The 13,128-nt window shown below is 38.0% G+C and overlaps 1 protein-coding gene across 3 annotated transcripts in view; it reads left to right on the forward strand.

Annotated features, from left to right (window-relative positions):
* Window positions 1–13,128, forward strand: part of LRRC39 (leucine rich repeat containing 39) — a 365,433-nt gene that overhangs the window by 188,032 nt on the left and 164,273 nt on the right. For all 3 annotated transcript variants that reach the window (XM_044085780.1, XM_044085779.1, XM_044085781.1), the window contains exon 6: window positions 1,195–1,340. In XM_044085780.1, coding sequence (XP_043941715.1) covers window positions 1,195–1,340 — 146 coding nt within the window. The remainder of the gene's footprint in view (window positions 1–1,194; window positions 1,341–13,128) is intronic.

Here is a 13,128-nt window from a genome sequence, read left to right on the forward strand (position 1 = left end):
TCTCTCCTAGGTCTGACCTCCACCAAGACCCAATGAGAGATATGACTTATCCAGAACACTCCCTGTCCCCAGGGAAAGCATGCTCATCCTCCCTACCACTTTGCTAGGCATCCAAGCCTCTCACCTATCTTTGGGTCACCTGGGCCATAGTTAGGGCTTTATTCGTCTATGGCCAATGTGATTAATGCTTAGTAATATGTAGTGCAGATGAGCTCTTAGAGCTCCTTTATGTAGGGGCAGCTATGTAAATATGCCAGCTTCCACCTGCTTTCAAAATATTTTTTCTTCCATATTTTTGTACACAATCTCCTTAAGAATAAATGACAACCTGGTCACTACCCTTCTGTCAATAATCACCTCTGATGCATTCATTCCTCTACATGTGGTGACAGTCAGGGTAATGATGATCAGTGCTCTCATACTGCAGGTCTCGGACATTTTCTGAGCCTCCCTTTATACATGCTTCCTAAGAGTGTAAGAATCAGTAGCCCTGATTTAATAGCTTGCCTTAAGCTTATTGCCCAAGGATGTGGCAGCCATAAGGTACCTGCTCCCCCTACTGTTAGGCAGCTTCTTAAGAGGTTCATCTAGTCTTCAGTAGGTATGCTACTTCAGCAAAACTGTGGACCATCCTCACATGTCCTCACAAAGAAAACAGTCAAAAGCATGTACACCCCACAGTATACTACCTAGCACACAGACCATAACATAAGCCCAGTTCGCCATTATCACAACTGGGCATCTTTCATCTAAGACAATAGGATGGTCTCCAACATATTTGCCATTACACAGGTGAGTCTCACAGGCCTTAGTAACCAATGCAGTGTTCACCCCAGATTACACCTCTACAAAATCTATAATGGGATACTCCTTCTCCTCTTTCCCTGACTGCCCCTCCAATACTTTGAACCTACAGCACCACATAATGGACCCTTAAATTAAATGCAGCACTAGTGAGCCCAAGCCTGCTTGTGTTTTTTTAACTATGTTTGTTTATTGTTCATTAAGATATAGTTAAGGCCCAGAGGTAATGAAAGTATTCAACTCTAAGTCTCCCAGCATAAGAATTACAAATACTGACCATCCTGAGAAACATGCGAGTTCTTTGATGCTGCCTTACACTGGTATAAATGAGCATTTTTAGCATATGATAATTTTAAGCTAATAGTTGGTCTTGTCTTTCTTTTTCTACAGCTCAGCAGTCTGAAGAAACTTTACCATTTAGACCTTTCCATAAACCAGTTCACCACCTTCCCATCAGCTATCCTGAGTATGCCAGCATTAGAATGGCTAGACATGGGAGGCAACAAGCTTGTCAAACTACCAGAGGAAATAAACAGGTGGGAGAAATGCTAACACATTTCCAAAACAGAACATGTACATGTATATATGTGCAAATACAATGTCCAACATAAAAGGAGCATCTGCAGACAATTCTGATTTTAGGAAGGCTCCCAAATAAGTGCATTATTTTCTCATAAATGTTACTTTTCTTGTCATATGCTTTTCTTTCATCAGTTTGTTGATTACCCTAATAGAGGGAGGCAGTGCCATTTCCATCATGACATTTGCTCAAAAAGTACCAGCTCCATCATCTCTTATGCTGACATGGGCAAATGTTTTACATACAAAAGGGTCTCTTATATGTACCCAAGTCATTTTTCTGTTTTACAGCTTATATATCAATACAAGTGTCTTCTACAGGTGGATTCAATGTCAGTTCTTTTTCTACATTAAGACAGAATATCAGTGGATTAGTTAGAAGCAGGTTGGACACTTTGAGACTGTAGGTTCTGTCACCAATACAGATGCCTGGAACAGTCAAGCAGAAAGCTGGAATACAGTCTGTTAGAAATGTTATAGCACAGTAAAATGGGTGATGCATTCCAGATATGCCATCTTTTGATGGCATTGATAGAAATAGGATGTGGGAAAATCAGAGAAGTGGTGATGAAATTGAGAGAACAATAGCCTAGAATACCCTGCCGAAGGATATAATTAACACAGTAATAAAAGACAGACATGAGAAAAGTAATTACCATAAAGAAAACAATACAAAATAAAAAAAATAAAAAAGGAAGGCATGGAAAAATAAGATCATAGTGAGAAAGTGAATTAGTAAGCAATTACTTTGTTTTTACTTTAGATTTTTTTTTTCTTGGAGTTTTGAAAATTTCTGGTTATTGCCAATAAACAGACTTGTTTTCTATTTTCTGACTGCAAAGGTAGTAAATCTAGTTGATTTGTTGGAGAAACTGAAAACTAGTATTTTTCATTTAAGGTAAGCAGAAAAGGAAAATGTTCAATCTTTGAGAGCCGGCTCTGCTGTGTAACTGCTCTTGTGCGACTGCTGTGGAATTCTTCATTTAAGGTTTACGTACTTGCATTGTTGCTTGTCTTTTGCTCTTATTTTATTGTAGTTTGACTCTGAAGTTATTTTCTTGGAATTTTTAACAGTGCCTTGTTATAGCCACTTGGCAAAGATTTGTTTTCCACTCTCTGACTACAAATATATTAAATCTAGTTGATTTGTGGAGGAGCTGAGAAGCAGCATTTTTTATTTGTTTAAGATAAACAATATAAGGAAACGTTTCATCTTTGGAGATGTCACTGTTCTTTGGATGCTGCTGCTACTGTGGGACTTGTTTATATTTTCAGCACCTACCCAACCAATCCCTGTTGTTTTTACATTTAGTGGCTCTTGAGTCACCCACCTCTTGTGAGAATTTGACTATGGAACGTCCTCCTAGTCTCATCTCATCTGCCTGTACCAGTAAACAGAAGAAAGATCAAACTGGGAATACCATCCTCTTAGACGGTTAAAGTCTGAGTTACCCTGTTTCATATCTTTCCATCTGCTTGGTGCACAGTGCAATATCTAAAGCAGTAACCTCTTTTCCACCAAAATTTTAAAATCTGCAACATCTGGGTCAAGACTCTCAATAATAAGTTGGGGATTAGTTTGTGTGTCTTAGTCCTGGTGAGAGAAGGAGCAGAGAGATATTATTTCCTAACCTTTCTAGAGTCTAGCAGTCACTGGAAAGCCTGAAAATTGCTTCCTAGGGACCGGTTTGAGATTATTACTTCCCTTGTGACATTGATTGTCTCTGATAGGGCAATGAGTGCTGGACTTCCCTGCATGCTGTTTTAAAATTAATCTCTTCAGTTTTCATTTTGGACCATTTTAAAATTAATCTCTTCAGTTTTAATTTTGGACCATTTTAAAATTAATCTCTTCAGTTTTCATTTTGCACCAATGTGCAACTTGGTTTTCTGTTGCGCTGTTTGTTATCCAGGGCATCTACCTGTAGAAGGCTACAGAAATCCCCTAGACCTCTGCAACATATGGGAGAAGACCGCTGATGATCACAAATGAGCCTGTGACCCACTTCTTATGAACCAACTTGGGATGATTAGTTCTGCTGTTTAGTTTCTGGTTAGAGAAGGAGAAAGACACATTGATTCCTAGCTGCACGTAGCTGCAATGCACCAGCACTAGTAGTAGCCAGGTAGTACTCAACAGGTGAATCACCTCGATTTTTTATTCTTGGCAAAATGCTGTAATTTCACTAAGTACTGCTAGTTTAGTTATACTGCCTAAAATCAGAGTATCAGCCCAAATACTTCACTCATAAATCTTCAGGTTCTGTTACAGTAGTCTTCACCCAGCCCCTGAGTACTATAACCGGGTAGCCCTTGACCCCTTGTTAACATGGCTCAACAAGTCTGCTCTCAGCCCATCTGCAGCCAGTCTGATTACGTTAGGTGTTCTAAGGCAGTATATAGTAACTGTCTTATGCTTGTTCACAGGTACTTTCAATGACTTGTGAGAGATGTAGCTATTTAGGAAATATTAACCCACTGTCGGTAAGGTTCATATCTTCACAACAGCACATCAATCGCAGAAGACCGCTAGATCCATAACGTAGGCTAAAGTTGTAAAGAAAAAAAAATGTGAAAGCCTCATAGAATACAATACCTACTTTTTCTCCATTCACACACACACCACATATCCACTCAGCTCTATCGAGTCACCACCAAAGGAACATTAAGCTGATAATGTCCACTACAACTGCACAGGGAAATGTTTTAGTCAAAGGTGTCTTGAGAAATAGGCATGCAGACTGCACACTCACCAGACTGAATAATGTTATAATGGTCCTAAGGACCCTGCAGCTTAAGAAATATTAGTACAACAAATACAACTACAATCTATTTGGGGTTCATATGGAAATGAATGATGTGAGGTGCTCCAGTCAGACAAGGCATGCATAGAAACACAATGGAACTTACCATGCATGTCTTTGAGGCAGGAAAAACACTGGTCTTAAGCAGCATTTTGCCTTCACCAAGAATGATGCCTAGATACCAAGACAAGATAACTGGCCTAAATAATTGGCCAAGTAACTGGGGTCATTCTAAGGCGATGTAGTATGTGTCAGCCTGGAATAAAATAGCATATAAGACTTTCTGTTTTTCCTGGGATGCTTGCACCTCTCATACCACAGCTTCCGCATGTGATCTAAAGCCTTTGATGCCCCTATAGTGTCTTTTTGGGCAGATCTCCCCATTGGGCATTACTGCATAGCAAACTCAAATACTGACCACATCATAGCGACACAACTCAGTGCTAGGAGTCTAAACAGAAAGATGCCAGAATGTGATGCCCTCCTATGAACACAAACACTTTCATACTTGTGTAGTTACTGGTACATAATTTCAGTGCAATGAGAGGAAAATGAGAGGACTTCCTCTGTAACAAGGTTTGGCATTTATCTCACCTTTAGACCTTTGGACAACTATGGGAGAATATCTTTATTTCTCGGAACCACCAGCACTTTATGTCAGATTACCCATGCTTCTAACTTGGAGCTACTGGAGATCCAAATCACCCTTAACAAATCCCAGATCCCCAAACGTGTCCCCCAAACATCATGGAAATTGCCTTAATACAACTGAGGGGTTAAATATCAACCCAAATTCCAAATATCTTTGTGCTAGGAGACTTCAGTTACTCAAGCATTGATTGGCATATTTACACCTCTAAAAAATGGACATGCTTAGTATTTCCTAGACTTTGTTAATGCTAAAGAACTGATGAAAATTGTAAGACTTCTTCATAGAGCCTATAATATCCTTGACCTGGTTCTTACCAAGCTAGCTTCCCCAGGATGTCACCTTGCATCCCTTCATCCCTGATTAAATCAGATCACGTTTTAGTCATTATCTCTATCAGGCTTAGGGGACAACCCCATCTCCAAATACCATCTTAATGGACCTCTTTCAGACAAACCTGCTTCAGCCTGTAGAAGGTCTATGTAAAATTTCCAACAATCTCCCACAAATGGGCCCAGCTGAGATGGCTACTGCATTCACCTCGGACTTTTTCCAGCACCCAAAAATCTGCATAGAAAAGTCATTATGTGTCTGCAGTAGAAATAATGGTAAATTTAGGAATAAACCTTTATAGTGGAATTCCCATATTAATAAACTATATAACAAAAGAAGGAAAATAATAAAAAGCCTTAAGACATTCCCATCCCCCACTTCAAGACCACATAGTAACATGCCAGCAAGGAATTTAAGAGCACTATTAGAAAAGGTAAAGAGGAGTCCATACTTCAGGTTGCTGCAGATACCAAAGGGAGCTACAAATCCTTCTTCAGTTACATCAGGAAGTTAAGGAATAATGCCAACTGTGCAGTGGGCTCATATATAATAATATCACACACTCTGATCCCAAAAATATAGTCAATATATTGGCATACAAATTTAGTGCTAACTTTGACCTCACCAACCATACCTCTGAACCTCTTAGAACAAGAAATCTGGACAAATCCATAAATAATGGAGAGACAAAGGCCCAAAAATAGGGGCAATTTTAAATATTGCTCTTGCAAATGTGGAAAGTTGATAGAATAACATGTTTTGCCTTAATATGAGTTTTCTGAAGAGTATGAAATCTGAAGAGCCGCGGTAGTGTTGTTGCCTCACAGCAAGAGGTTCTCCTGTTCGATTCTCGGCTGGAGTGCCTTCTGTGTGGAGTCTGCATGTCCTCCCCGCAGTCGAGTGGCCTCCAAAAGACATGCGTGAATGGGCGTGCCTTCACTGAAGGTTGGGCATCGGGCTGGCAACTCAGCACCATAAAAATTGACTGCCAATTATTAGTGCACCGGAGTTCTGCTGTGGCGACCCCTAACTGGGAAAAGCTGAAAAGACAAACAAACACGAAGTCTGAAACTCAAAGGTCTGTCATTATTTTCTGACTTTAGTCCTCAAACATTTGGTAACAATTTGCCAGAAAACCAGAATTTTATGAGGGACAGACCAAAATATGAGGCAAAAATCTGGACAGTTGAGGGGTATGCGGCACCAACCCATTTTACATTTTCAGAGATAGTGGAAAGTTGCCTCTGACAGCATCTTAGAATAAATCTTAGAATACATGTCAAAGGTTAAAAATAATACTTTTATGGGACCAGACAACATATGTGACTGCATTCTTATCAGTGCCAAACATGAGCTATCCGAGTCTCTACTTAAACTGTTCATCCTCATCCTATCCACAGTGTTTGTACCTGATCCCTGACAACAGCCATTGTTACTCTCTTACACAAGGGAAACCCCTTCATACACCAAGGTAATTACAGGCCATCAGCCTCACCAGCCTTATATGCAAAGTCAGAGAACATACTATAGCAAAACTGATTTATGAAGGCATAGGCAACTTAATTGATCTAATTCCCATTTAATGTGATCTTGTGAAAAGCAGGTCTTGTCTCTTGAACTTAGCTACTTTGAAAAGGCTACAGAATGTGTGGACAATGGTTCCTACATAAATGTTGATTGAGCCTACATAAATATTTATCTCAGTCTGGCTAAGGCACATGACACAATCCCGTATGCTGACATGGCATTATTCACAAATTAGACACACTTAATGCAAACTCCTATATTGTTCATTGTATTGTAAATTGGCTATTTAGCAGATCCCCAGTTATGATATTTGCTGCTACCCTCTCTGAACATAAAATTGTAACTAGTGGGATACTACAATGATTGGTAATTGGCCTTCTCCTTGTCTCTTGCAGTTATTTTACAGATTTCAAAGCCAATATCCCTGAAGTGTTTTCAATCACATGTGCTGTTTATTCTACACTGGGCAAAGTTATCTATTCAACCACTGACACTAAACAGCTCCAGCGAGGGCTGGAATATGCACCTACCTGGTGGTACCGAAAATAGTCTGAAGCTAAATGCAAACATAATGCAGCATAGTAATGTTTGGGAAAAAAGTTGTTCCCAATTCATATGTTATAAATATGTTATGAATGATACTCCTTTTCAGACAGATGCAGACATAAGAGACCCAAGTACTTATCTGGACAAAGTCATTATATTTCCAACACAGTCAGAAAAATCCTTCTATTTGACCCAGTTAATTTCCAAAGGAATATCTTCAAGATCCAAAGAAATAGTCACACCACTATACTTTTCCTTCCTCAGACCCATCATTGAATACAGTGCTCCTTTGTTATATACAAATCCAAGCATATCACTCAACTGAAAAGGCACAAAAATTTAGCCAAGAAAATTAAAAACCTTATGTCCTTCAGCTATCCCAAAGGATTAGCATGATTTTATTTATTATTATTTTATTATTATTATTTATTTTACATTTGTTGACCGGGCTAGTCTAACTGGATATATGTCCATTTTCAGTAGAGGCCCGGGGAGATAAGCTCCAAGACATGGTCCAAATACAATAATACAAGTACAAACAAATAAAAAATAAGAAATAAAATCTAATATTCTAGTAAAAATAGCAATTTTCCTGGTATGGAAAAAAAATATACATCAACAATGGTAACGTGTATTTCAGCATAGAGGTTGTAACAGGATTTAACACTGAGGTAAAAAGTCACAAACAGTGCAAATTGAAAAGAACCTAGATAACAATGCAGGTTAAGTCAGAGGTAGATATAAGGAAATAATCATAGTAAAAAGAAAAAGAAAAAATATCAGTAATTGCAACATGTGAATTACAGCAGAAAGGTTAAGCAGGATCTAACACTGAGGACCTGCAGTATAGTGCTAATTTTTAAGTATGGTGACATAGTATAGGTTAAGTCAGAAATGAAAAAAAGGGAGTTTGATGTGTAGTATTGTAGCAAAGGATTTGCTTAAGAAAAGATATATAAAGAGGAATAGACATAGTGAAAAAAGATAGATCAGAAAAATATAATAAGGTGGGAAAATGTAGTAGAGGATAGTAAGCAGTGGATAGGTAGGTCAAGTTAATAGAGGTAGATGACTAGTCTGGTCTGGAGCAGGGGCATAACCAGTATGTTCTGAGGAGAAGTTTAATTCTGTTTTAAATAGAGATAGAGAGGTGAGTGAGGTGGTGTCATTAGGGAGAAGATTCCAGGATTTACCTACTGTATTAGAGAAGAGAGAATCCCCAGCTCTGTTATTAGGTTTTGAGGTGTGGATAAGAAGTTTGTGAGATGATCGTAAGGACTTTACATTTTTATAGGGGATGATGAGGGTAGATAAACTTGGAGTATTTGAAGGTTTGTATAGGATGTTGTGGGCAATGGTTAGTTGGTGAAATTTAATCTGTTGTTGTAGTTCTAACCATCCTAGCTGTTTTAAGTTTATATAATGATGGGTGCGGAATGGGTTGCCTGTAGCAAATCGTGCAATGTTATTATAGGTCATTTCCAATTTACTGAGGTTATTCTTGGAGAGATTAGTAAAGATGGGAGAGGCATACAGGAGTGTAGATATCAAATGGGTGTGGGCGATAGTAGTTTTAGCAGTAGGGGAAAGGAATGGTTTAACCCTATAGAGACTGACAATTTTTTTTATTGACAGTCTTTATGGTATTATTGATGTGGATGTCAAAGTTCAGATTATTGTCGATGGTGACACCTAGTAGTTTGGTGGTATAGTCAGAAGATATTATAGTACCATTGATATATGTCACTGAGAATTGAAGAGGAGAGGACTTCAGAGTAGGAGCGAAGAGGAGTAGTTTGGTTTTCTTTGGGTTCAAAAGAAGGTAATGTTGAGTGAACCATTGTTCAACTATGTTAAATACTTTTTGGGTGAGAGCATGAAGGTCATGGGAGGATGTAGCTGAACATAATAGTGTGGAGTCGTCAGCATATTGTATACATGTGGCTTGTGGGATAGCTAGATGAAGGTCATTAATAAATATGGAAAAAAGAAGGGGTCCAAGTATGGAACCCTGAGGGACACCTAAGGTAATGGGTAAATGGGAGGATAAAGTATTATGCCAAAGTACTGCTTGTTGACGTTTGTCAAGGTAGGATTGGAATCATTTTATGGAAAGTGGGTCCAATGACAGAGATTTTAGGATGTTTATGAGAATCTGGTGGTTTACCATGTCGAATGCTTTAGACAGGTCAATAAATAGAGCAGAAGAAAGATTATACAGGTTTCGTTGTTTGTTAATGTAGCCAGTAAAGGACAGGAGGGCAGTGGTAGTGCTGTGTGAGGGTCTGAAACCATGTTGACAGTTGGAAAGTAAATTGTTTTCAATTAAATGGTGAAGAAGTTGTTTATGGATACATTTCTCCATGATTTTAGCTAGGGGAGAAAGTAGGGCAATGGAGCGATAGTTAGATATTTCGGTGGACTGTCCACCTTTTCATACTGAGTAGCCTGTGTCTCCTTTTTGAGCCAAGAAAGATCCAATTCTATCTCACCTATTTCTTTGCAAAAAATAGTCACTCTACAAACACTGACACTAGGAATTGAAATCTAAATAAACTAGACTAACCAGAAGGATATGCTCCTAATTCAACTTATGCCCATTCTATGGACTAAGTTACAACGGCAGGCCAAACAAAGTACTACTTTGACTACTTGACTTAATAAGTAGATACACATTTACACCAGGGTTATAAGATACAGCCCTGTTCAACTACTAAGTGCTTCAAAAAGGGTGGTAAGAGCTTTTAAGTATGTCTACTTAAGGCATATATAGCTAAGCCTCTTATAGTCCCCATGATCTCTTACCTAGAACTGGTTGTAAGTTCATTAAGATGGAACCTTTGGATGCACTTTAAACCAAGAACATACCTCCATGCGTTCTTCACTTGAGGCAGAAAGCTAGCATGAGGAAATGACATCAGTGATGCTGGACAGCAAATTTGCAATGACAAAAACAGCAGATATGAATGTATTCCTCATAATTATTCACAGATATAACCGTATTACACTGGTGATATCAGCACATTGCATAATGCCTTAGTGAAACTACATAGAATGGGGGTAAGGACTGAAATATAGTCAACAAACAACCTCAAAGATAGATAAGATACCCAAGGAAATACATTGTCACAATATTTAGAAGAGCATTAAGAACATTTGGTATTATGGGTAATAGTACTTGGTTAATCATTATCTCAACTGAATATGCAGGGTTAAACATTAGTAAGGTGGCCTAAAAGCTGAATGATAATGTGATTAAACTCACAATTTTAAACTTAGCAAAGAGGCAAGCCTTTAAATGATATTGAGACTTTCCTTTTTAAAAAGAGATATGACTTTTATTCCAAGTTATTAGGCTAATGCGGAAGTTGGGGACGGTCCTATCTGATAAGTTCTATTTGAACAGAGGAATCAGGCAGGCCTGTCTTCTTTCTCATTTGTTATTTGCATTATATTTAGTACCCTTGACAAAGAAAATAAGGGACCCAGAAATTCAAGGATATAACTGGTATGGTAATCAAGAAAAAAATGACATTATTTTCATATATTATTTTGTACCCAATAAAACCAGAAAAGGAAAGTTCAGTGTTGTAAAACATTCTTGAGACAGATTCATGCCTATGGGATACAGAATTAATGAAGCTAAAACAAAGGCAATAGCTGTAAACTACCCATACATGAACTGGTTCAGCAATACCCATATTTATGGGGACATGATAAAATGAAGTAGTTAGGATCATGGGTTAAAAAGGATTATGTTATGGCAGCTAAAGATATGTGAGAAGAGACTAAATAAAAGATGACACAAAAACTTAGACAATGGAAGCCCTGTTCTATGGTTATAAGTAGTAAAAATGTTTTTGGTCTCTTTAGTTTTATACACAGGTCAGGTGTATTTTTGTCAACCAGAGAAGAAGTTGTTGATGGCAATTAATAAAGAGTTGAATAATTTTATCTGGGATGGTAAGAGGGTAAGAGTCAAGTGGGATAAGTTGATCTTTCAAGTAGAACAATAATTCAAAGTGGAAAGGGATGATGATGAAATGGGAGAAGCTTAAGAAACAAGGAAATACTGGAATTCTGAATGCAGATCCTTAAGGAGAATTACAATAACTATACAGAATATTATTTTTACAAAATATCAAAAAGTATTCTAAGAACTAAGCCAACACAGGAATGGAGAAAGGAGATTCTGCTGATAGCGATGACTGCAATTAGGGGTACAAAGAATATGGAAGAGGGGTCTGGAATTTACTGGAGAAAACTGGCAAAGGAACCAAAAGTACTGTGAGCAAATAACTGTAGAGGGAAAGGTAATAGAATCGGAAGAGGCCAAGAATACATTTGGACTGTAGGCTAGAAATTGCCTTCCCTTCAAGGATTGATATCAGAATATTTATTTATTTACTGACATTTATCAAGAAAGTCCATTGGGCTAAAAGAGCCCATTTTCAGTGGAGGCCCGGGGAGAAAAGCTCCAAAACACATTAACAACAACATGGAGGTTACAATGTTTACAAGAAATGTTATAATACGTAAATATCAAAGAATAATAGATACAAAAAGATAAAATAAGCTAATCTGAACAATAATAAAAGTATCAGGAAAATTAGGTTTCACTAAGCAAGGTTGACAAATTAGAAAATGGTACAGCTTTAATTTCTAAGTCAAATTATGAGTGTAGAGGAAGTATAAGAAAGGCAGAAAAAATACAGGTAGACAGAAGCTTCATATGGTTATAGTTAGTAGGTGGTATGCCTAAAGTGTAGTATAAGAGATCTAGTGGTGATTGAAGAAGTGTCAGGAGTAATTCTGGTGGAGGATTATGCAGTTATGATGGTTATATATGCAGTTATGATGGTTATATAGTTAAGAAAAAGCAATACTGGGTCTGGGAAAAGTGAGTTAAGTGATGGCATCCATCTGGGTGAAGCAGTTACAAATCCAATTAGACAGCAGGTATTTGTGTAAGGCAGTTTTGAAGTTGATGGGATGTTGTTCGGAACGGATATAGGAGGGGAGATTGTTCCAGGATCTAGCAAAGGTCTAGCTGTATAGGAGTTTGCCTGCAGATAGGTTAGGTTTGTGAATTTGTAATAGGTTTTGATTTTCTGATCGCAGGGGCCTAGATGGGGAGTAAGGAGAAAATAAGGAGCTGAGTGCAGGGCAGTCTTGTGGTTTGTAAATAAGTTTGTGAGAGGTAGTAAGCCGAAGCAGTGGTAGGTAATGTGGGAATTCGAGCCATTGGAGGTTTCATAAAGCTATACAGTGATGGGTAGAATGACAGACGTTAGAGGCAAATTTGGCAATCTTGTTGTAGCAGGACTCTAATTTTTGTTTCAAGGAGGACTGCAGGTTAATTAATAAGGGTGCACCATAGGTTAAGGAGGGAAGTAAATAAGAGAGGGCTAAGGCTTGTTTTGCTGATGAGAAGAGAAATGTATTGTGCCTATAAAGTAACCAAGTCCTATTTTTATATATTTGTATATAAGCAAAGATAAAGGAATAGAGGGATCTTAAATAAAAGGCCAGCACTGGTAGAGTTTTTGGTAGAATCTGGAATAGAAGCTGCTGTTAAAAAGGGATAATTAGTAGGGCATATAAAATATAGCATGATAACTATAGGAAACAATCAGAGGAGGTTAGAAAGGCTAAGCAATTCACAAAGAAATAACGGGAGGATATATGTATGGCTCCCAAATATGTAGCAAAGTCTGGAAGATGTAGGATCTATGCTTGGAAGTGTTTACATATGTATTTTTGTATCACAAGCAGACTCTAAAGAATTTTTCCATAGGTAGATTGCAAATGTTGCAGATGTAATAGGGAAGAAAGAGATAACTGGGAGAATATTTTTGGGAGTGTAATGAGCTGGCAGACTTTAAA

The sequence above is a fragment of the Protopterus annectens genome, chromosome 10.part0 (genome assembly GCF_019279795.1).
Source record: "Protopterus annectens isolate FY-2018-M chromosome 10.part0, PAN1.0, whole genome shotgun sequence".
NCBI lineage: Eukaryota > Metazoa > Chordata > Ceratodontiformes > Protopteridae > Protopterus > Protopterus annectens.